General features: G+C 41.1%; 4 protein-coding genes and 1 long non-coding RNA gene across 6 annotated transcripts in view; 1 reads left to right on the plus strand and 4 right to left on the minus strand.

Moving 5' to 3' along the window:
* LOC113425266 (uncharacterized) overlaps nucleotides 1-23,259 on the minus strand; it is a 99,479-nt gene extending 76,220 nt beyond the window's left edge. Inside the window, exons 1-2 of one of the 2 annotated variants that reach the window (XM_087953230.1) lie at nucleotides 23,190-23,259; nucleotides 16,678-18,641 (exon numbers count right to left, since the gene is read on the minus strand). The gene's annotated coding sequence lies outside the window, so the exon portion shown is untranslated. Of the gene's footprint in view, nucleotides 1-4,186; nucleotides 4,270-16,677; nucleotides 18,642-23,189 lie in introns of those variants that run through there. The other variant, XM_087953231.1, reaches the window with a different exon arrangement.
* The window catches only part of LOC113431860 (uncharacterized), an 82,792-nt gene extending 59,533 nt beyond the window's left edge, over nucleotides 1-23,259 (minus strand). The window contains 1 exon segment of the mRNA XM_087953079.1: nucleotides 23,190-23,259. The gene's annotated coding sequence lies outside the window, so the exon portion shown is untranslated.
* LOC113428807 (uncharacterized) overlaps nucleotides 1-24,650 on the minus strand; it is a 110,338-nt gene that overhangs the window by 10,288 nt on the left and 75,400 nt on the right. The window lies entirely within an intron of this gene.
* Nucleotides 108-23,259, minus strand: LOC113431452 (uncharacterized). The gene is made up of 5 exons (XM_087953358.1): nucleotides 23,190-23,259; nucleotides 20,631-22,349; nucleotides 10,033-10,237; nucleotides 9,559-9,948; nucleotides 108-1,964 (listed from the first exon to the last, which is right to left on the minus strand). Exons 2-5 carry the CDS (start codon nucleotides 21,778-21,780, stop codon nucleotides 1,220-1,222), a joined length of 2,490 nt encoding a protein of 829 aa, XP_087809484.1. The 5' UTR covers nucleotides 21,781-22,349; nucleotides 23,190-23,259; the 3' UTR covers nucleotides 108-1,219.
* Nucleotides 15,776-16,341, plus strand: LOC148131640 (uncharacterized). The gene is made up of 2 exons (XR_015747107.1): nucleotides 15,776-15,912; nucleotides 15,943-16,341. It is a non-coding gene; the product is annotated as an uncharacterized LOC148131640 (long non-coding RNA).

Here is a 24,650-nt window from a genome sequence, read left to right on the forward strand (position 1 = left end):
GAAAAATGAAGAATTATGACTTGACATAGTCATGTGTAACATTAATGTAGCAACTTTTAAGATAGGTCACATTAAAAATTAGGATATAAAATTTAGAAATGGGGAAATATTGTGAAACATACTTTTATTCAATATATAAAAAGTGAATATGAAAGGTTAAGATTAGAAATTTGAAAAAGGATGTTACTAGGTATACTAAAAATAGTTATTACTATTAGAAGAATGTAGCAAATATTAGCAATTGAAAAATGAAGGACTAAGTGCTGACACAGTTATGTATAACATTAGACTACGTAAACTGGACTAATTTAGTTTTTTGTAATATTGCTTTTGTATCAAAATGATGACACTCAGATGCTAATGAAATGATTGATTGATGTTTTTTAAAAAATAAACTTTACAAAAAAAAGAGACTTTCCAAAATGACTTCAGGGTTGACAGCACTAGCACTAATTGCTGTTGCAATCCGAGAACCACCCATATTCTTTTCCAGGCTCAAGAGAGAGCTGGAAGTGTAATTTTCCCCCTTCTGGACAGTTGGCACCCTGGCAGGCTTTATACTTTCAACAGTAGTTTTCTATGCATAATAAAATCATGAGAGGTTTTCCTGGCAGAGGTGTTCAAGGCATTGCTGCAGATTCAGATCTTTTCTAATTGCAGCTGAAGAGGGCAGTGAAAGGTTGGCAGCTTAGGACTGCAACTTACCCTCTGCTTGTAGCTCTGACTTTGCCACCTAGAGAAAGGGCTGTGTAGGAGGAAGACACTTGGGCCCTTTTCAGTCTGGTGGGGAATGCAATAGTGTGGGACTATGCCAAATGTCAAGGCTTTGTATTTTGCTATTTGCTATGTATGGGGTTGATTGCTTTCTGTATTTTATTGCTGTAAGCTGCCTGGAGTCACGTTGCATTGGGCTGCCATAAACAATTTCTTAATAAAAATAAATACACACACACATACACATCTATATCCCACCTTAATTAGATGTAGAAATAACTCAAGGTGGCAAATATACCTAATAGAGATCTAAGCGCCTTTTCTCTGGCCCAGCATGGCAATTCCCCTTGATGTTATGAAGAGGAACAACCACACAACTCCAGAGAAAGGAAGCTCAGATCTCCTCCCTCATGTCTGATACCAAGACATGTTTTGACTAAAAAGAATAAGACAAGAAATTAAATGGTTAATTTCTCAACTGGGCTTCCAAAGACAAAAATGAAATTCAAGATTCCTCTACACACATCAAATTTTGCTTCATGTGGAATTTCTTGTGTACAATAAGAGAGGAATTTTGTGCGAAACACTTCCCACAATCTGGGCACTTGAATGGTTTCTCCCCTGTGTGTAACCTTACATGATTTATAAGGCTAGACCTACTACTGAAATCTTTCCCACAATCTGGACATTCATATGGTTTCTCCCCTGTGTGTAACCTTACATGATTTATAAGGCTAGACCTAATACTGAAATCTTTCCCACAATCTGGACACTCATATGGTTTTTCTCCTGTGTGAGTCCTCTGGTGTATGACAAGCTTAGAATTCTGCTGGAAAGTCTTCCCACAATCCAGGCACTCATATGGTTTTTCTCCAGTGTGAGTCCTCCGGTGCATCACAAGCTTAGAATTCTGCTGGAAACTTTTCCCACAATCCAGGCACTCATATGGTTTTTCTCCAGTGTGAGTCCTCCGGTGTACTTCCAACTCGGAATTCCAATTAAAACTTTTCCCACAATCTGGGCACTCATATGGTTTCTCTCCAGTGTGAGTCCTCCGGTGCATCAACAAGTTCGAATTCTGACTGAACCTTTTCCCACAATCTGGACACTCATATGGTTTTTCTCCTGTGTGAGTCCTCTTGTGTATCATAAGCTTAGAATTCTGCTTGAAACTTTTGCCACAATCCAGACACTGATATGGTTTTTCTCCAGTGTGAGTTCTCTGGTGTATCATCAGGTTGGAATTCTGACTGAAACTTTTCCCACAATCTGGACATTGAAATGGTTTTACTCCTGTGTGAGTTCTCTGGTGTCTCACAAGCTTAGAACTCTGCTTAAAACTTTTTCCACAATCACTACAATTATACGGTTTCTCTCCTGTATGCGTCCTGTGGTGTTCCACCAGTTGGGAATTTTGCTTGAAACTTTTCCCACAGTCCAGGCACTGATATGGTTTTTCTCCTGTGTGTGTCCTCTGGTGTATCACCAGGCAGGAATTCAGACTGAAATTTTTCCCACAAAAAGGACATTTATATGGTTTCTCTCCTGTGTGAGTCCTCTTGTGTTTCACTAGGCAGGATCTCTGGCTGAAACGTTTCCCACAATCCAGGCACTGATACGGTTTTTCTCCTGTGTGTGTCCTCTGGTGTTCCACCAGGCGGGAATTTCGAATGAAACTTTTCCCACAAACAGGACATTTATACGGTTTCTCTCCTGTGTGAGTCCTCTTGTGTTTCACTAGGTTAGAACTCTGACTGAAATGTTTCCCACAATCGAGGCACTGATATGGTTTTTCTCCTGTGTGTGTCCTCTGGTGTTCCACCAGGCGGGAATTTTGAATGAAACTTTTCCCACAAACAGGACATTTACACTGTTTCTGTCCTGTGTTGATGTCATCTGGTGTTTCGCCAGGTGGGAATTTTGACTGAAACTTTCCCCACAATCCGGACATTGAAATGGTTTTTTTTTTCCAGATTGGAATGAATGCTAGATCTTTTGAAACATTGGGAACACTGCTAGAACTTCTTTACAGTATGGGTTCTTCCATGAATCATGAGGAAGTTTTCCGAAAAAAGATTTTGCCGCATTCCAAACATTTGTATGGCTTTTCACTGGATGGATCATCTCCTGCATAATCAGATGTGATCTGCAATCTGTGTTTTTCCCACATTAGGAAGTCTGTGGGTGTTTTCCAACACTGATATATTTGGATTCTTGAGGCAGCAAAAAATATTTCTGATTTCTTCCCTGGTGGTGGTTTAGTTCAAGCCATTCTTTCCTTCCTCAAAGGCTTTAATTAATGTCTCCTAATTTTGGCTATACGTGGAAACTTTTTCGTCCTATTGACTTCAAATTGCTCCTCACTTTTTCTTTATTTAAATATTATCCTCCTTGATTTCTCATTTAATGTTTTTCTTCAGTTCAGTGTGCTCTATTTTTTTCCAGCTCAAAACTTTGTTCTTGTTATTCTTTCCCTCATCTGTGATCTGCTGAGGAAGAACAGTTTTTAAGCTTTCAAGAGGAATTGGAAAATATTTTGCTTGATGATTTGTTTTACATTTTAATGCTGCTTCCCATTCTCTTTTGTCCAGAGATATCTTCTTGGTATCATCTCTCTCTGTAAGATTAATATAAATGGGTTAGTTTCACTATTGTTGAAAAATGGCTGCAGGATAATGTGAAAGCAGCAAAAAAAAAACAACCCACCCCATCCCAAATAGTAGCATGAAAAAACAAACAGTAAAATTCTATTTTAACAACTAATATTATGATTTATGTGGCAGACAGAAGCCTAACAAGATCCATGTTCAAATATCGATGCCATCATAAAATTCTCTTTTTCAATCAGTCAATCAGAATAAAGTTGAAAGGGACCTTGGAGATCTTCTAGTCCATCTCTCTCTTCAAGCAGATGCGTGCTATAATATTACACTTAAATTTTTGGCTTGGGGAAATACACTCATATATTCACCCATATAAGCACAGAAACACACACCTATGAATGCATGCAGACAATCTACGCGTATCTCGGTGTGCAAAATGTCCCAAAGTGCATTCGCTCCAATTCTTTGATCTAAGTTCGGGGAGGGGAGGGGAGGGGACGCTAATAGAGGAAACGGTGCCCAAATCCTAGTCGAGACCCAAAGCATCCTCCGCTTTGCCCATGAAGCTCCTCGCTTGCCAGGAAAGCCCCAGGTCAGCCACGTCACAAGGAATCAAGAGGGACGTGGAAGCTGGTGCTTAAAATGCGGGTTTAAGAAATACGAAATAAATGGTTGTTTTTTTTAAATCTCCCAGCAGAAAATCTCAGGCAGGAGTTTAAGGTCCTGCAGCCCCGGAGGAATAAAATTCGGGGAGGGGATGAATATGCAGCAGCAGCCCGCATGTTTCAGCTTCCCTGCTTCCCCGCCGTGGAGGAACCCAAAGGGCCGGACTTGCTCCCGGCTTCTCCTCCGACCTGCCCTCCACTCACCTCCCAGGAGCCGCTTCGACCCCTTCAAGCCGCACAAGAGGCTCCGCCGACGCCACTATCCTCCCGTGGGTGATGAGACGGAAGAGGAGGTTCCCCTGCCCTTCGCTTCCTCTCCTTTACAACCCTGTCTAGCAATCCTCTACTCTATCGTTTCAAACTCCTTCAATCTCGGTTTCCGCCCCTTCCCTGGGGATAGTTCAGTCGCCGCTTTGTGGTCGCGAGTGTTGCTTTTCTGTAGCCCGCCATCTAGCGATATAAGGCGGAAGAACACGCTCGTTCTATCCTAAGGCGTTTGAAGATGTTCTCATTTTATTCCGGGCTTCCTTAAGTGCCATCAAGTCCTATTTGACGCCCATCGAGCTCATCGGTAGCTTTTCTCCCTGAGGATCCCATCCCGAAATTTTCTTTCAGGTCTTCGTTTGCCAGAAGGGCAACTAAACCAAAGGAAACCTGCCTTTTGGTGATGGGTGGGGGGTCTAGAAATGACGTGCAAATAAGAAGGGAGAAAATGCACCTCCCTTGGTTCCTGCCACTTTTTCCTCTGGTGTGTGTGTGTGTGCAGGGTAACTCCTGAGAACCTGGCTCTGCAAAGCAGCAAACCTGTTAAGACTTGTCTCTTCTGGGATTTTATTTTCTCTTACTTCCCAATTTAGTTATCAAGCCCTCTATTTCTAATTGGTGTCCCATCTTGGCTTAGCAATGGGTATTCCAGAGCCAATTGGTGTTGCAACCTGAGAACCACCCCTTTTTCTTTCCCAAGCTTAAGAGAGGGCTGGAAGAGTATTTCCCCTCCCTTCTGGACAGTTAGCACCTTGGCCGGCTTTCTGCCTTTGTTATGCAGAATAAAACCTGTCATTAGGTTACAATAACAATGACCATATCCAGGCTTTGGAGACATGAAGCTTTATTATGCCCCATTCCAGTCCGTGTGTGCGTGTGCGTAGAAGAGAGGCCCAATCTTGACCCCTGCAATTTGCGGTGCCTCAGGGCTCAAAGCCTTTTGCTGCTGATTGTTAACATCTACCTGAAACCGCTGGGAGAAGCCATCCGTACTATGATACCCAATTACGTACAGGTAGTCTTGGACATCACATTTCATTTGAAGTTAGAACAGCAGTGAAAAGGTGACTTAGGGCTGCTTTTCACACTTACCAGTGTCGCAGCATCCCTATGGTCATGTGGTCAAAATAAGGACGCTTGGATATTGACTCACCTTTTTGACCGTTGCAGTGCCCTGGGGTCATGTGATCACCTTTTGTGACTTAAGTTCGTGCACCAACTGAAAGTCCTCCTGCACTCACGCCTCCTGCTTGAGGCGGCCATGGCTGTGGATGGGCTTTGCACAGATTAATCGGGTGCACCCTTTCCCGGACCGGGAGGTCTTGCACAGTGGCTCACTCATACCTTGGTCACATCCGTTGGGATTACTACCCAGGGTCCCCCAGTAACTTCAACTGGTCCAGAACAGAACAGCACACCCAGGAATGGGAGCCCTTAGATTGCCCATGTAGCATCTTTGTCGTGCGAGCTGCACTGGATTCATTTTTTTTAAGGTGCAATTGAAGATGATGGTCATCACCTTTCGTTATTTATTATAACAATAGCTCTTAGAATTATATACCACTCACAGTGCTTTAGAGCATTCTCAGTTGACAGTGTCAGAATATTGTCCCCCAAAATAGTTTTACAGATCTCAGAAGGAAGACAGAGACAACCTCGAGCCCCATCAAGATCAAACTCCAGGCTGTGGGCAGAGTCACCCAGTGTTCTGACCTAGGACGAACAGCACAAAGCCAAGTCCTCGTCCCGATAATTTAATTAATTTACAATAAATTTCCTCTCCAAGAAAGTCCTGGCCAACAAGTCTTTCAAGATAGTTCCCAATCACAGACCTTTATCAGGCTTGGAGGATGGCCAGGCCAATATGACAGTAGCTGTTAGGAATATAAATCACTTAACAGGTATTTGGGTTAGAAATATATAAACCAGGATAGACATTTTAGTACTATATCTTTAAGGGAATGCAAGAGCATGCAATTGGGTGTGGTTTCTCAAACAGCCATAAGATGGAGCCAGAAACCTGGGTTGTTTAGTCTTAGTCTCAGAAGAGAGTGTGTCTGAGTGAATATTTCTGTTTCCTTCTGTTGGAAAGTATTGCTGTTGCTCCATTTCTTCTAATTGACTGATATTACTGGATTTAATGTAAGTCTGACACTGAACTGTTTTTGACACTGGAATTTGATATTTGGATTGTCCCTGGATTGAAAACTGACTGATTTAACTTGTGAATGACTTTGGATTGCTTATTTTGGACTTTGCTTAAAACTTTCTGGAAGTAAAAACCTACATTTACTGTACAGTGTATCTGTGTGCTCTGTGTGTATTATTCCAACACTACTCTCTATACGTCTCCCTGTATGCGCTCATTCTCCTAACGGGGAATTCCCTCAACAGTAGCATAATTAAAAATCTGAAAGGGGATAAATAATGGAAGATTATATGATTAATAATATTTTATTTGTAGTAAAAAGAGAGATATTTAGAATATGGAGATTGACACAAAAATAAAGTGCTGAAATGGTGAATGATTAAAGAAAATATATGTATTAATATGAAACTGTCAACTGTATTGAATATGAAGAATACCGTCATATTTGTTTTAAAATGTAAGATACTCTGGTACCACACGGTTCACACAATGATGTTTGTAAAAAAGTATTAAAAAATTATACAAAAAAAGGGGAGAATGGCCAGGCCAATCTCTTTCGGATGACATACTTGGGAAGCATGGCGGAATAAACTCATTGTCTCCTGCAAAGCCCCACTCCCCTTTAGCTCCTATTTAATTTTCTAGGGGAGAGGCCATTCACTTTCCACCGGTTGCTTTACTCCCAAGTTGGCCTTTGTTCCTCAGCTGTTCCCTTCTTCTGGCAACTCTGCGCATACACTGGGAACAGGCTCTAGCTGTTCTTCTGCCTCACTGATGTCTGACTGTTAACTGTAAGACAGCCCTGGCACCATCTCTGCCCCCGACACAGAGCACTCGTCAGACCCTTCTCTATACTCCAGGACTGGCAAATGTTTCTCCTCAACCTCCTCACTGTCCAAATCTGTGGTGAGCTCTGCTGTCCGGAGAAAGCAGCCAGCAATACTGCATTCCAACCACTGACCCCAGGGCACCTGTCACTATTCTCCCACCTTTATTATTCTTGCATCCACCTGTTCTACCAGGTCAGATAGGGTGGCTACGCTCCTAGCCCCTTCCCTTAAATATTGCCATCTGATAGGAGCTAGGAAGTGAGCCTTTTCCATTGCAGACTCTTCCCTCTGAAACACTCTTCCCCCTGAAGTTTGGCAGGCCTTTATCCTCCTGGTCATCCGTAAAGGAAGAAAGCTCTAGCTTTTCCACTAAGCACTGAGGTTAATAAGAAGAGAGGACCGCATATCAGAAGCTTGTGTTTAAATAAGGTTTTTGTTTTTACCCATTTGGTTTTAATATGGTTTTTAAGTTGATTATTGATTGGGAGTCAGCCAGGGGTTTGTTATAAAATGGTTACATAAGTATTTAAACAAATCAGAGGAAAAAGATGAATCCCCAAAATGGATGCACTTTTGGCTGTCCTTGTGCAAGTTCCTTCAAACATTCTACAAATTTAATTATCAAATTTATTTCCCGCTAATCCTGCCATTTTCTCCAATTTAACTCCTTTCAAGGAGAAAGATTGCCAGACTGGAGAAGGAATAGCACCAGGCAGGAATGTAGTTAGTAAGGCCAGGAGGCCTGGTTAACCTCTGATTTGAACAAAAGCAAGAATCACCTTTTTAGAATTCCCAGACCATCCAAATGCCATCAATCTTGATAGAAGAGTGCTGCATTTGCAGGGCAAGTACATGTTAAATGTGGAGGTTTTGCGTTTTTGCAATAAATGGTGTTTCTTGGGTTTTATATTCAGGTTTTATTGCTGTAAACCGTGCAGAGTCACCATTAGTTGGGCTGCCATATACAATTTCATGCTAAGCAAAAATACAGAACAGAACAACAGAGTTGGAAGGGATCTTGGAGGTCTTCTAGTTCAACCCCCTGCTCTAAAGCAAGAGACCTAAACTATTGTTGTATATACATACATACATGTTTATATCCCCCTGTATTATATATAGAAATAAGTCAAGGCGGAAAACATAGTTAACAAAGCTCCAAACTCGCTTTCTCTGGCCCAGCAATGGCAGATCCCGTTAACTCTGTGAAAGGGACCTAGCGTACTGGGCCAAAGAAAGGAAGCTCAGATGAGATTAGAGAAAGGAAAATGAAGGGGGGAGGGGCGGAAGGAAGCAGAGATCAAAGTCTCGTAGGCTAAAACATAAGAACGGTTACAAGAATTCAGCATGGCTAATCTAGTGAAAGACAGGAACCAGGTGTGATACCAGTCTTCCACTATTTGGGAGGCTGTCAAAAAAGGGCGGGGTGGGTGGGTGGGAAACAAACGATTTTCCAAAGCACTCGAAGACCAGAGAAGAAACTGAGCGCGCACCAGGGTGGATAAAAATCATTTTTAAAAAATTAAATCGGATTTTTTTTTATTTAAATCAGATTTTTAAAAATTTCCATCAGATTTTTTTTTTATTTTTATCCAATTTATTTTAATAAAATGCTTTTGGAGTAAAAATCTATGTAGAGATGGTTTTCTATTTAAGATACATTAATAATTTAGTTTATTTAGCATGAAATGGAGCTTAGTTATGTAGCATAATTCTGCAATATTGGGACTGTCAGTGAGTCAACAGCGGGTCAGAGGAGGAGTTGCTGCGGGACAGAGATGACAGCTGCTCTTTAAAAAATATTTCAATCCAGTTGATATAAATCAAGTCTTTGATTGCTGATTGTACCCAATGACTATCATTAACTGTTGTATGTTATGATTCTTGATTCTTAACGAATGTATCTTTTATGTATAGAGTATTTACACCAAGACAAATTTTTTGTGTGTCCAGTCACACTTGGCCAATAAAGTATTCTATTCTATGCTATGCTATGCTATTCCATTCCATTTTTACTAGTGATTTAAATCATTATTTAAACTGTGATCAAATCCACCCTGGTGCACACTGATCAAGGAAAGATTCAAACTAGAAATAAGGAGAATTTTAAGACAGTCAGGACAATCAACCAATGGAACAGCTTGCCTTAAAAAGGTGCGTGAACTTTGTATGAAAACTGCCTGCAATCTGGGCGTTTTAATGATTACTCTCCTATGTGTAACCTTACATGCCTTACAAGGCTAGACCTATAACTGAAAATTTTCCCACAATCAGGACATTCATAAGGTTTCCCTCCTGTGTGAGTCTTCTGGTGTCTCTCCAGCTTGGAATTCTGCTGGAAACTTTTCCCACAAACTGGACACTCATATGGTTTCTCTCCTGTGTGAGTCCTCTGGTGTCTCATCAGGTGGGAATTTTGACTGAAACTTTTCCCACAATCCAGACACTGAAACGGTTTTACTCCTGTGTGAGTTCTCTGGTGTATCACAAGTGTAGAACTCTGCTTAAAACCTTTTCCACAATCACTACATTTATACGGTTTCTCTCCTGTGTGAGTCCTCTCGTGTTCCACCAGGCCGGAATTCCGAATAAAACTTTTCCCACAAACAGGACATTTATACGGTTTCTCTCCTGTGTGAGTCCTCTGGTGTTTCACTAGGTAGGAACTCTGACTGAAATGTTTCCCACAATCCAGGCACTGATATGGTTTTTCTCCTGTGTGAGTTCTCTGGTGTATCACCAGGTGGGAATTCCTAATGAAACTTTTCCCACAAAGAGGACATTTATACGGTTTCTCTCCCGAGTGTGACCTGTGGTGTACCACCAGGTTGGAATTTTGACTGAAACTTTTCCCACAAACAGGACATTCAAAGAGTTTCTCCCCAGTGTGAATCCTCTGGTGTTTCACCAGGGAGGAACTCTGACTGAAACTTTTCCCACAATCTAGGCACTGATATGGTTTTTCTCCTGTGTGAGTTCTCTGGTGTCTCACAAGCTTAGAACTCTGCTTGAAACCTCTTCCACAATCACTACATTTATACAGTTTCTCTCCTGTGTGCGTCATCTGGTGTTCTACCAGGTGGGAATTCTGCCTGAAACTTTTCCCACAAACAGGACATTCAAAGTCATGGCTTCTCTCCTGTATGGGCTCTTCCATGAATCAAGAGGAAGCTTTTCAGAGAAAAGCACTCCAAACATTTATATAGCTTTTCACTGGAGGGATCCTCTCCTGCATAATCAGATGTGATCTTCCATCATCTGTCATCTGCTGAGGAAGAAGTGTTTTTAAACTTTCCAGAGGAATAGGAAAATATTTTGATTGATAGTTTGTTTTACGTTTTAATGCTGCTCCTTATTCTCTGTTGTCCAGCAAGCTCTTCTAGGCATCCTCTCTCTCTGTAAGATTAAAATAAATGGATTAGTTTCATTATTATTGAAAAATGGCTGCAGTTTCATTATTGTTGAAAACTGGCTGCAGGACATGTGAAAAGCAGGAAAAAAAAACCTCATCCCATATATTAGCATGAAAAAGAAACACAAAATTCTATTTTAACCTCTATTAATTATGATTGATTTGGCATATAGAAGATTACCAATATCCAATTTCAAATATCGACTCAATCATAAATTTTTCTTTTTCAATCAATCAGTCAATCAGAATAAAGTTGAAAGAGGCCCTGGAGATCTTCTAGTCCAGCTCCCTCTTCAAGTAGATGTATGTATAACATTACAGGGTAAATTTTTGTCTTCGGTAAACACACTCATGTATACTCGCATATGAACACAGAAACATGTATGAATGTATGCAGACAATCTATGCGTATCTCGGTGTGCAAAATGTCCCAAAGTGCATTCGCTCCAATTCTTTGATCTAAGTTCAGAAAGGGGAGGGGAGGCTAATAGAGGAAACGGTGCCCAACTCCTAGTCGAGCCACAAAGCATCCTCCGCTTTGCCCATGAAGCTCCTCGCTTGCCAGGAAAGCCCCAGGTCAGCCACGTCACAAGGAATCAAGAGGGACGTGGAAGCTGGTGCTTAAAATGCGGGTTTAAGAAATACGAAATAAATGGTCTTTTTTAAAAATCTCCCAGCAGAAAATCTAAGGCAGGAGTTTTAAGTCCTGCAGCCCCGGAGGAATAAAATTCGGGGAGGGGAAGAATATGCAGCAGCAGCAAACACGTTTTAGCCTTGTTGCTTCATCTCCTGCTTCCCCGCCGTGGAGGAACCCAAAGGGCCCGACTTGCTCCCGGCTTCTCCTCCGACCTGCCCTCCACTCACCTCCCAGGAGCCGCTTCGACCCTCCAAGCGGCACAAGAAGCTCCGCAGACGCCATTATCCTCTCCTGAGTGGGCCGGAAGAGGAAGTTCCCCTACCTTTCGCCTATTTACTCTCTACGTGCACTCTAGCAATCCACTACTCTATCTTTTCAATCCGTTCTATTTCAGCCTTTCCCCCTTCCCTAGAATGGCTCAGTCACCGCTGTACCGAGTGTTGTTTCTCTGTAGCGCGCCATCTAGCGACATAAGGCGGAAGAACACGCTCGTTCTTGCCTAAAGGAGTTTGAAGATGTTCCCATTGATTCCAGGCTTCCTTAAGTGTCATTTCGTCCTATTTGACTCCCATCGAGCTCATCGGTAACTTTTCTCCCTGAGGATCCATCCCAAAACGTTTTCTTTCATGTCTCCCAAGAGGCCACTCCTTGCCCCTGGAGCTGAGCCCGAAGCTTCGTTTGCCAGAAGAGGCAACTAAATCAAAGGATTTGGGAGGGGCGCGGGTTGGAAATGACGTGCAAATCGGAAAAGAGACAGTGCAGCTCCCTGGGTTCCAGCCATTTTTTCCTGGTGGCGGGAGAGCGTGAAGGATACCTCCTGAGAACCAGCCTCTGCAAAGCAGCAAACCTGTTAAGAGTGTAGCTTGCTGTCCAACGAGATTGGCAAAAATTTATCCCAACACAAGTCCCAAATGTTGGAAGTGTAAAAAAGTGGACAGTACATTTTACCACATGTGGTGATTGTGCCTGAGACCAGGACATACTGGATCCAAATTAAAAACCGGTTACAAGAGATTACTGGGTATCAGATTGAGCTCAGACCAGAAGTATTAAATAGAAACATTAGGAAAGATAAAGAAATAAAGGGAATGAAAATATAAAAGGAGGAATATAAATTGCAGGCATTTGCAGATCTGGTTTTTATACTAGACAAACCACTGGAAACAGCTCCTAAATTGATAGATAGAAGAATATGGACAGGTGGCAGGATTAAAAATAAATAAAGAAAAAACTAAGATTTTAGTTAAGAATATAATGGAAAAACAAAGGAAAGTATTGATCAGATCCAGATCACAAATAAAGTGAAATATTTAGGAATACAAGTGACAGCAAGATAAGGAAGACAATTATCATAAATTAAAACAACAGATTGCAACCGACCCGGAAAAATGGGAAAATCTACAATTATCTTTGACATGGCGAATATCTACAATCAAAATGAATATATTACCAAGGATATTTGTTTCAAACGATTCCAATAAAACTAGGGAAAGAATATTTTGAGGATTTAAAGAAAATGATGTTGAAATATATATGGCAGGGAAAGAAGACAAGAATTAAACTAAAATTATTACAGGATACTAGAATGAGAGGATTGCCTGGTAGTACAATTGGGAATTATACTACCAAGCAGTAATGTTGATGTGGGTGAAAGAATGGATTGTTCTGAGAAATACTAGACTGTTAACATTGGAAGGTCATGATTTACAATTGGGGTGTCATGCATTTTTGTGGTATAAGGAAAGTATAGCGCATGGATATTTTTGGAGGCATTATATTCGAAACGCCCTATTATTAACATGGGAGAAAATAAGGTAACAATTATTTGAAAATACCAGTCTAGTTATCAACAATAGAGGCGTTTGTATATCCAATTATTTTTAAAATGGAACATACTGTTAAATATAGTGAAATTTTAAATGAAAAGGGTGAACTCAAAACAGCAAGAATTAGATAAACAAGAGATAAATATGAATTGGAAATACCTTCTAGATATGACAAAGATAGTAAGATAGAAAGGTTTTATAAAGAACCAACTGAATTAGATAAAATTTTAACAGGTACTGAAGAGAGGATGATCAAAAAAATTATATAGTTATTTATTAGGAGTGAAATTAGAAGAACAAAAAATTAAAGAAACAATGATTGCACGAGGGGAAATTTTTTGGATATGGTATAGATCTAGAAAAATGGCAGAAATTATGGACTAGAAATTATAAATTAACAATGTCAACAGCTTATAAAGAGAATTTGTGTAAGATGTTTTATAGGTGGCATTTACCCCCAGCAAGAATTGCAAATATGTTCGAGGATAAATTTAGTTTAGTTTACTTTATTGTCATTTCACCTTGTACAGCGAAATCAAACACCATCTTCAGTGCACATCATGACCATGAAAATAAACACAAACACACATCCTTCACCCTTCACACATTGACCCGGAAACCCTCGACACCACACCAACACTGCACCATACAGCAGAATTCAAAAGAGCTACTGCCCTGGGATAGAAGCTGTTTTTCAGCCTATTTGTCCTTGTTTTCAGTGAAGTGTTGGAAACGTCATCAGATACTTGGATCATATTACCATATGTGGTGGACATATGCGGAAGCTAAAAGATACTGGACTAAAATATACAAATGGTTGGAAAAAATGACAAAACAGCATATAGATTTAAAACCAGAGATATTTTTATTGGGAATTTTACCTGAAGGCTGCAATAAAGAATTGACATGTTTGATTATTAATGTTTTAACTGCAGCTAGAATTGTATTTGCTCAGAATTGGAAAAATGAGAAAAGAAAGTGATTAAGAAAACAATGGAATGTGCAGAAATGAGTAGATTAACATTAGCAATTAGAGAGCAAGAAGAAAAAGAGTACTATAAGACATGGGATTTATTTTATCAATGGTTAGACAGAAAACTAGGAAATTGAAGAATATTATAATAGTAATGATATGTTACAATTGATTATTTCTGAATAAGTTATATCATGAATAAAAATGAGTAAGAACCGAGATTTGCTCTTAAGGGTAATATGGAATTGAAATTAAAAGATTAATGATGGTATAATAATGAAACAATGTGATATGAAAAATCAATTAATACAATACGAATGTCAATTTAAGAGGAAAACACTTTAGATATTGTGCACAAGACATATAGCAAACTGACACACTGTATAATTGAAAAGGTTTTATTTGTTGTTTTGTATGCTTGTTGTAAAAAATATTTTTTTAAAAAAGCATACTGGCTTGGTTTTATGCCTTTAACAGCAGAACAACAACATAAGAAAATCATGAGAGGTTTTCCTCTCAGAGCAGTTCAAGGCATTGCTGCAGATAAAAATCACTTATAAGCTTAGTTGAAGAGGACAAATGAAAGGTTGGCAGCCTGGGACTTCAAGTCACTCTCTTCTTGCAATTCCGACTGCCACCCAGAGAAAGGGCTGTGCAGGAGGAAAGACACTGGCCCCTGCTCAGTCTGGCTTCAGGCCGGGGCACATCACCAAAACAGAATTGCAATTCTGATGGACTTTTGGAGGGGTTGGGATAGAAGAGGTAGTCATTATGTCCCTTCTAGACCTCTCATCAGGTTTCAATAACAATGACCATATCCTCCAGTGTCCAGGCTTTGGAGACAGGAAATGGGAGGAGCTTCTTTATGAAGTTCCAGAGAGAGGGAGCCACCATGGAGGAGGCCCTTCTTCTGGGTCCCACCAGGTGTATCTCCCTCAAGGATGGGACCCACAGCAAGAGACGGTCCCTCAGATTACCTGGTTACCAAGCCATGATGGGCTTTAAAGGTGAAAACCAACAGCTTGAATTGCAACCAGAAGGAAATCGGCAACCAATGCAGCTCCCACAGGAGAGGTGAGGTGAAACATTTATATTCCTGGTCTTCTGTAAAACAAGGAAGATCTAGCGGTTCCCCTATTCACTAGCATATAAAGAGACGTCTAAACATCAGAATCTTTATTTGATACCTGGTTTTAATACAGTTTTTAAGTTAATTATTGATTGGGAGCCCGCCAGTGTTTGTTATCATATGGATGGCTACATACTTTAAATCAATCAGAGGAAAAAGAGATGAATCCTCAAACTGGATGCACTTTTGGCTGTCCTTGTGCAAGTTCCTTCAAACATTCTACAAATTTAATTTATCAAATTTATTTCCCGCTAGTCCTGAGGTTAACTTCTCCAATTTAGGAGAAAGATTACCAGTTTGGAGAAGAAATAGCAGCAGGCAGGAATGTAGTTAGTAAGGCCAGCAGGCCTGGTTAACTTCTGATTGGAACAAAAGCAAGAATCACCTTTTTGGAATTCCCAGACCATCGAAATGTCACCAACCTTGGTAGAAGTGTGCTGCATTTGCAGAGAAAGTACATGTTAAATGTGAAGGTTTTGGTTTTGCAATATATGGTGTTTATTGGGGTTTGTATTAAGGGACCTCCTGCACTGGGCCAAAGAAAGGAAATTCAGACCAGATTAGAGAAAGGAAAGAGAAAGAGAAAGGAAGAAAGAGAAAGGAAGCTCAGATGAGATTAGAGAAACAAAAAGGAAGAGCAAAGAGAATCAAATTAGAAACCTGCAGGCTAAAACATAGCCGAGAAGCTAGCTGGAAGCAGAGATCAAATGCTTGTAGGGTAAAACATGAAGAACAGTTACAAGCAGAGAAGAAACTATGAGTGCACACTAGGGTGGATAAAAATCGATTTTAAAAAAACAATTAAAAATTGGATTTTTTTTGTCAGATTTTTTTTATTTACACCAGATTTTTTTTTTTACAAATTTATTTTAATAAAATGCTTTTAGAGTAAAAATCTACCTAAATATAGTTTTCTACTTAAGATACATTAATAACTTAGTTTATTCAGCATGAAATGGAGTTTAGTTATGTAGCATAATTCTGCAATATTGGGACTGTCAGGGTCAACAGCGGGTGAGAGGAGGAGCTGCTGTGGGACAGAGATGACAGCTGCTCTTTAAAAATTATTTCAATTGAGTTAATTTAAATCAAGCCTTTTTACTAGTGATTTAAATCATATCCACCATCACAAAAGGAAGGGGGGGGGAAACAATTTTCCAAAGACCCGAAGGCCAGAGAAGAAATTATGGATGCACACTGATCAAGGAAAGATTCAAAAACAGTAAAAAAAATGGAACAACTTTCCTTAAAAAGTTATGTGAACTTTGTTTGAAAATTGTCTGCAATCTGGGTGTTGGATTCCCCTATGTGTAACCTTATATGCTTTATAAGGCTAGACCTATAACGGATTCCGGGCTTCCTTAAGTGCCATCAAGTGCTATTTGACTCCCATCGAGCTCATCAGTAGCATTTCTCCCTTGAGAATCCATCCCAAACCTTTTCTTTCAGGTCCCCCAAGAGGACGCTCGTCTCTGGACCTGAGCCCGAAGCTTCCTTTAACAGATAACAGATAATCAGAGTTATCAATCCCGCTATTTCTTATTGGTGGCCCATCCTTGCATAGGAACGGATATTCTGGAGCCAATTGGTGTTGCAACCCGAGAACCACCCCTATTTCTTTTCCAAGCTCAAGAGAGGTCTGCAAGAGTCATTCCCTTTCTGGACAGTTAGCATCCAGACAGGCTTTATGCCTTCAACAGCACTTGGCTATGCATAAGAAAACCACAAGAGCTTTCCCTGGCACAGCAGTTCAAGGCATTGCTGCAGATTGAGATTTTTTATACGTTCAGCTGAAGAGGGCCATGAAAGGTTGGCAGCCTGGGACTTCAACTTGCCCTCTGCTTGCAGCTCTGACTTTGCCACCTGGAGAAAGGGCTGTGCAGGAGGAAAGACACCTGGGCCCTCCTCAGTCTGGCTTCAGGCCAGGGCCCATCACCAAAATGACATTGGACTTTTGGAGGTTTTGAGATAGAAGGCGTACAGTCATTATGTCCCTCCAAGTCCTCTTATTAGTTTCAATCACGATATCCTCCAATGGCTTTGGAGACAAGAAATGAAAGGAGCTTTATTATGATCATTCTTCTATTTCTATGCCCAGTTCTAGTCTGTGTGGGTAGAAGAGGGGCCGAATCCTTGACCCCTCCTATTGCCTCCCAAGCCTTTCGCTGTTGCTTGTTAACGTCTTCCTGAAGCCGCTAGGAGAAGCCATCCATACTATGATACCCAATTCTGTTGGACATAACATTTTATTTAGGGACCATTTGAACTTAGTGAAAAGGTGAAAAGCAGTGAAAATGTGACATGACCGTTTTTCACACTTACCACTGTTGGAAGAAATATCCTTCTGGATTCAGTTCCAAGTGAATCTTCAGATCCAAGAGGAATTCAGAAAGGAAACTCATAAGAGATTAGAGAAAGGAAAGAAAAAGAAAAAAGAAAGGAAGCCAAGATCAAAGTCTTATAGGCTAAAACATAAGAAGAGTGGTTACAAGAATTCGGCATGGCTAGTCTAGTGAAGACAAGAACCAGGTGTGACATGATAGCAGTCTTCCAACATTAGACAGGCTGTCATAAAAGAAATGGGGGGGAAACAATTTTCCAAAAACACGAAGGCCAGAGAAGAAATTATGGATGCACACTGATCAAGGAAAGATTCAAACTAGAAATAAAGAGAATTTTAAGACAGTCAGAACAATCAACCATGGAACAGCTTGCCTTAAAAAGCTGTGTGAACTTTGTATGAAAACTGTCTGCAATCTGGGTGTTTGATGCCCCTACGTGTAACCTTGTATGATTTATAAGGCTAGACGTATAACTGAAATTGTTCTCAAAACAGGGACATTCATAAGGTTTTTCTCCTGTGTAAGTCCTCCAGTGTCTCATCAAATGGGAATTCCGACTGAAACTTTTCCCACATTCAAGACATTCATATGGTTTTACTCCCGTGTGAGTCCTCTGATGTATCACATGCTTAGAATTCTGCAGGAAAGTTTTCCCACAATCCAGACACTGATGTAGTTTTTCTCCAGTGTGAGTTTTCTGGTATATCATCAGGTTGAAATTGTGATGTCTCGCCTGGTTGTTGTTTGGTTCAAGCCATTCTTTCATTCCTCAAGGGCTTTAATTAATGCCTGCCAATTTTGGCTGTACATGGAACCTTTTTTTCCTACTGACTTCAACTTGTTCCTCACTTTTTCTTTATTTAAATATTATCCTCCTTGATTTCTCATTTAATTTTTTTGTCTGTTCTGGGTGCTCCATATTTTCCAGCTCAAAACTTTGTACTTGTTAATCTTTCTCTCGTCTCTCATCTGCTGAGGAAGAAGAGTTTTTAAACGTTCCAGAGGAACTGGAAAATATTTTGTATAATGGCTTATTTTGCACTTTAAGGCTGCTTCTCATTCTCTGTTGTCCAGAGTGCTCTTCTTGGCATCCTCCCTCTCTGTAAGATTAATATAAATGGATTAGTTTCATTATTGTTTAAATTGGCTGCAGGACATGTGAAAACAGCAAAACAAATCCCAAATATGAGCATGAAAAAACAAGCATTAAATTATATTTTAACTAATATTAATAATGATTGATTTGGCATACACAAGGCCTAACAAGATCCAAGTCCAAATATTGATGCCATCATAATATTCTCTTTTTCAATCAATCAGAATAGAGTTGAAAGGGACCTTGGACGTCTTCTAGTCCAGCTCCCTCCTCAAGAAAATGTATGGTGTAATATTACACTATAATACTACAAGAATCACCTTTTTGGAACCCCCAGACCATCCAAATGCCATCAAACTTGATAGAAGTGTGCTGCATTTGCAGGGTATGTCCATGTTAAACGGTGAGGTTTTGCATTTTTGAAACTCACTTTCTTTGGCCCAGAAATGGCAGTTCCCCTTGACTCCGTGAATGGGACCTACTGCACTGGGCCAAAGAAAGGAAGCTCAGATGAGATCAGGCAAAGGAATGAAAAAGGTAGAAGAAAGAGAAAGAAAAGAAAAAGGAAGAAGAAAGAGAAAGGAAGCCCAGATAAGATTAGAGAAAGGAAAGAAAAAGGAAAAAGAAAGGAAGCCGAGATCAAAGTCTTATAGGCTAAAAACAGTGGCCCCCAACCTTTTTTGTACCACGGCCCAGTACCGGCATCACAAAATGATCCGCAGCCCGGTACCGGCATCAGCACACATGACAAGGCAAGGCGAGCCGTGCGACCCCAAAGCAAGAGCCCCCTTTTTCGGCTTCATTTGTTCAACTAGAACCCATCCAACAAAGTGGAAAACTTGTCCTTCCACTAAATCCAAATTAAATTTGTTTTCGCTCAGTTTTTTTTTTAAACAGCTGCACCCCATCTGACCCCCCCCACCTCACGGCGCTTACCCACCCGCTTGCCTTGCAATGAAAAGATTCTCCCGCAGAAGCGGCGCAACCGACTCCCTGATATCCTCCTACACGGCCGTTTGAATTTAATCTCGCGCCTGGAGGTCACGTGAGCGACACGGCCCTGCCCGATTAGTGCAGCCGGGAGCTTGAAATTAGTCAATCAGGAAGCAACAAAATGTTACTCGGCTCACTCTTTCTGTCCAGGGCTCAGCACCCTGTGTGGTTCTTTTGAAAAATGCATGCCGGCTGTTACCATTCCCCGCCCCGCCCCCCACTTCCCTCAGGGCTAACCGCCCAGATTGGCTATTTTTTGCACATAAAGTTTTGCGTATATCCTGGTCCTACCTCTTTTTTTTTTTTGTTCTGTAATTTGTGAGTTTCTTTTTGGGGGAACAAATGCCTGCTGTAGCAGAACTTTATGCAGTTCATTTTTCGTATTTTCATTTTGGGAGAAAGGCAAGAAGAAAAATTGGAGTCTTTAAAAAAAACTTTCTCATCGAAACAAGATGGCGGAGCCCAGCAAACCGGCGGCCCGGTAGAAAATGTTCCACGGACCGGGACCAGTCCAGGGACCGGTGGTTGGGGACCCCTGGGCTAAAACATAAGAAGAATGGTTACAGGAATTCGGCATGGCTAGTGTAGTGAAGACAAGAACGAGGTTTGACATGATAGCAATATTCCAATATTTGAGAGGCAATCACAAAAGGAAGGAGAGGGAGGGAAAAACAATTTTCCAAAGACCCGAAGGCCACAGAATAAACTATAAGTGCAGATTATTCAAGGAAAGATTCCAACTAGAAATAAGGAGAATTTTAAGACAGTCAGCAAAATCAACCAATGGAAAAGCTTGTCTTAAAAAGGTGTGTGAACGTTGTATGAAAACTGTCTGCAATCTGGCCATTTGAATGATTACTCCCCTATGTGTAACCTAACCTTACATGCTTTATAAGGCTGCACTTATAACTGAAATCTTTCCCACTGGGGCATTCATAGTTTCTCTCCTGTGAGAGTCCTCTGATCTGGTGTATCACCAGCTTGGAATTCTGCTGGAAACTTTTCCCACAATCCGGACACTCATATGGTTTCTCACCTGTGTGAATCCTCCGGTGCATCAACAGGTTCGAATTCTGACTGAACCTTTTCCCACAATCTGGACACTCATATGGTTTCTCTCCCGTGTGAGTCCTCTGGTGTATCACAAGGTTAGAATTATGCAGGAAACATTTCCCACAATCCAGACATTGATACGGTTTTTCCCCAGTGTGAATTCTGTGGTGTATCATCAGGTTGAAATTCTGACTGAAACTTTTCCCACAGTCTGGACATTGAAATGGTTTTATTCCTGTGTGAGTTCTCTGGTGTATCACAAGGGTAGAACTCTGCTTGAAACCTTTTCCACAATCACTACATTTGTACGGTTTCTCTCCTGTGTGTGTCCTGTGGTGTTCCACCAGCTGGGAATTCTGCCTGAAACGTTTCCCACAATCCAGGCACTCATAGGGTTTTTCTCCTGTGTGCGTCCTCTGGTGTTTCACGAGGTCGGAACTCTGACTGAAACTTTTCCCACAATCCAGGCACTCATAGGGTTTTTCTCCTGTGTGAATTCTCTGGTGTTCCACCAGGCCGGAATTCCGAATGAAACTTTTCCCACAAACAGAACATTTATACGGTTTCTCTCCTGTGTGAATCCTCTGGTGTTTCACTAGGTAGGAACTCTGACTGAAACATTTCTCACAATCCAGGCACTGATATGGTTTTTCTCCTGTGTGAGTCCTCTGGTGTATCACCAGGCGTGAATTCCGAATGAAACTTTTCCCACAAACAGGACATTTATATGGTCTCTCTCCTGTGTGTGTCATCTGGTGTTCCACCAGGTTGGAATTTTGACTGAAACTTTTTCCACAAACAGGACATTCAAAGAGTTTCTCTCCTGTGTGAATCCTCTGGTGTCTCACCAGGCAGGAACTCTGACTGAAATTTTTCCCACAATCTAGGCACTGATATGGTTTTTCTCCTGTGTGAGTTCTCTGGTGTCTCACAAGCTTAGAACTTTGCTTGAAACCTTTTCCACAATCACTACATTTATACAGTTTCTCTCCTGTGTGAGTCATCTGGTGTTCTAACAGCTGAGAATTCTGCCTGAAAGTTTCCCCACAAACAGGACATTCAAAGGCAGGGCTTCTCTCCTGTACAGGCTCTTCCATGAATCATAAGGAAGCTTTTCCGAGAAAAGCTTTTGCCGCACTTCAAACATTTGTATGGATTTTCACTGGATGGATCCTGTTGTGCATGATCAGATGTGATCTGCAATCTGTATTTTCCCACATTAGGCACTCTGCGGGGGTTTTCCAACACTGATATGCTAGGATTCTTAGGGCGGCAAAAAATATTTATGATCTCTTGCCTGGTGATTATTTAGTTCAAGCCATTCTTTCCTTCCTCAAAGGCTTTAATTAATGTCTGCTAATTTTGGCTATACGTGGAAACTTTTTCTTCGTACTGACTTCAAATTGTTCCTCACTTTTTCTTTATTTAAATATTATCCTTCTTGATTTCTCATTTAATGTTTTTCTTCAGTTCTGTGTGCTCTATTTTTTCCAGCTCAAAACTTTGTTCTGGTTATTCTTTCCCTGGTCTCTCATCTGCTGAGGAAGAATAGTTTTTAATCTTTCCAGAGGAATTGGAAAATATTTTTTAGAAATGGCTTATTTTGCACTATAATGTGCTCCTCATTCTCTGTTGTCCAGAGACCTCTTCCTGGCATATTCTCTCTCTGTAAGAGTAATATAAATGGGTTAGTTTCATTATTGTTGAAAAATGGCTGCAGAAAATGTGAAAGCAGCAAAACAAAAACCCTCCACCCCATCCCATATATTAGCATGAAAAAACAAACATTAAAATTCTATTTGAACCTCTAATTATTTTTGATTTGGCATAAAGAAGATTGCCAATATCCAATTTCAAATATCGACTCAATCATAAAATTGAGTCAATCAGAATGAAGTTGAAAGGGCCTTTGGAGATCTTCTAGTCCAGCTCCCTCCTCAAGCAGAGGTGTGCTATTATACTTTAATTTTTGGCTTGGGCAAATACACTCATGTATGCACGCATGACCTCAGAAACACACACCTATGAACGCATGCAGACAATCTATGCGTATCTCGGTGTGCAAAATGTCCCAAAGTGCATTCGCTCCAATTCTTTGATCTTAGTTCAGAAAGGGGAGGGGAGGCTAATAGAGGAAACGGTGCCCAACTCCTAGTCGAGCCACAAAGCATCCTCCGCTTTGCCCATGAAGCTCCTCGCTTGCCAGGAAAGCCCCAGGTCAGCCACGTCACAAGCAATCAAGAGGGACGTGGAAGCTGGTGCTTAAAATGCGGGTTTAAGAAATACGAAATAAATGGTCTTTTTTTAAAATCTCCCAGCAGAAAATCTCAGGCAGAAGTTTAAGGTACTGCAGCCCCAGAGGAATAAAATTCGGGGAGGGGATGAATATGCAGCAGCAGCCAACACGTTTCAGCCTCGTTGCTTCCTCTCCTGCTTCCCCGCCGTGGAGGAACCCAAAGGGCCCGACTTGCTCCCGGGCTTCTCCTCCGACCTGCCCTCCACTCACCTCCCAGGAGCCGCTTCGACCCTCCAAACAGCACAACAGGAACCGCCAACGCCATCAGCCTCCCGTGGGTGAGCCGGAAGAGGAAGTTACCTTGCCCATCGCCTACTCGGTTCTCTACGTACACTCTAGCAATTCACTACTCTATCTTTTCAATCCGTTCTATGTCAGCCTTTCCCCCTTCCCTAGAATGGCTCAGTCACCGCTGTACCGAGTGTTGTTTCTCTGTAGCGCCATCTAGAGACATAAAACGGAAGAAAGGAGGCCGAGATTAAAGTCTCTTAGGCTAAAACATAAGAAGAGTGGTTACAAGAATTCGGCATGGCTAGTCTAGTGAAGACAAGAACCAGGTGTGACATAATAGCAATCTTCCAATATTTGAGAGGCTGTCATTGTAGTAGCAATTGAGATCCTATAGGTGATGCTAGCGCTCACCGCAGCATCTTAGACCTATAGGGGCCTCTTGGCTACTAGCATGATCTCATTCCTTATATCTTGGTGAAGGTGGAAAGTCCTAGACTTTTCGGACTTATAGGTGACCTCATTTTACTAACATCACCACTATTCCTAAGGATTGGTTAGGAGGCTGTACCAATGTGGTTGGAAGGCTTCACCTTGAATTACGCCGTCTTCGGTCTGATTTAAGCATGGTATATAAAATCATACATTGCAATGTCCTACCTGTCAATGAATACTTCAGCTTCAACCATAACAACACAAGAGCACACAATAGATACAAACTCAAAGTTAACCGCACCAAACTTGATTGCAGGAAATACGACTTCAGCAATAGAGTGGTCAATGTCTGGAATACTCTACCCGACTCTGTAGTTTCTTCCCCAAACCCCAAAAACTTTAACCTTAGACTGTCTACTATTGACCTCACCCCTTTCCTAAGAGGTCTGTAGGGGGCGTGCATAAAAAGCGCACCAACGTGCCTACCGTCCCTGTCCTATTGTTTCTCTTATTCTTCTTTTATTTTTCTTATATGTACCCATTTCATGTATTCACAACTATGTATACATACTTATTATCTTGTAAACAATTGGCAAATCAAATAAATAAAATAAAATAAAACAAACAAATAAATAAATAAATAAAATGTGGTATCTATTATCCAATCCAGATGCTGTATCTATGTTGCCTTTGTCTTCTTGTAAAAACCCTATAAATGTAATAAACACTGCCCAGGCAGTCAGACATCTTGGCACCCTGCACAATGACTGATCTTTGGAATCCATCATTTTGGCGCCTGACCAGGGACATCAACTCTGCAGGGCGGGGCCACAACCTTCCAGGGTGGGCAATAGGCAACATGCTTACCATTGTCTGGAATAGACCCCCTAAGGTGCGCACCTTCATCCTACGGGACCCATCAATGGTAAGTATGGGTTGCAATCTATCTCAGCATCAGCAGAAACATGTTCAGGAAATTAGATTCCTGTTACATAAATCAGGTGCAAA

Source organism: Notechis scutatus, chromosome 2 (genome assembly GCF_049901735.1).
Source record: "Notechis scutatus isolate UNSWTSFEM ecotype Mainland chromosome 2, rNotScu1.2, whole genome shotgun sequence".
Classification (NCBI taxonomy): domain Eukaryota; kingdom Metazoa; phylum Chordata; class Lepidosauria; order Squamata; family Elapidae; genus Notechis; species Notechis scutatus.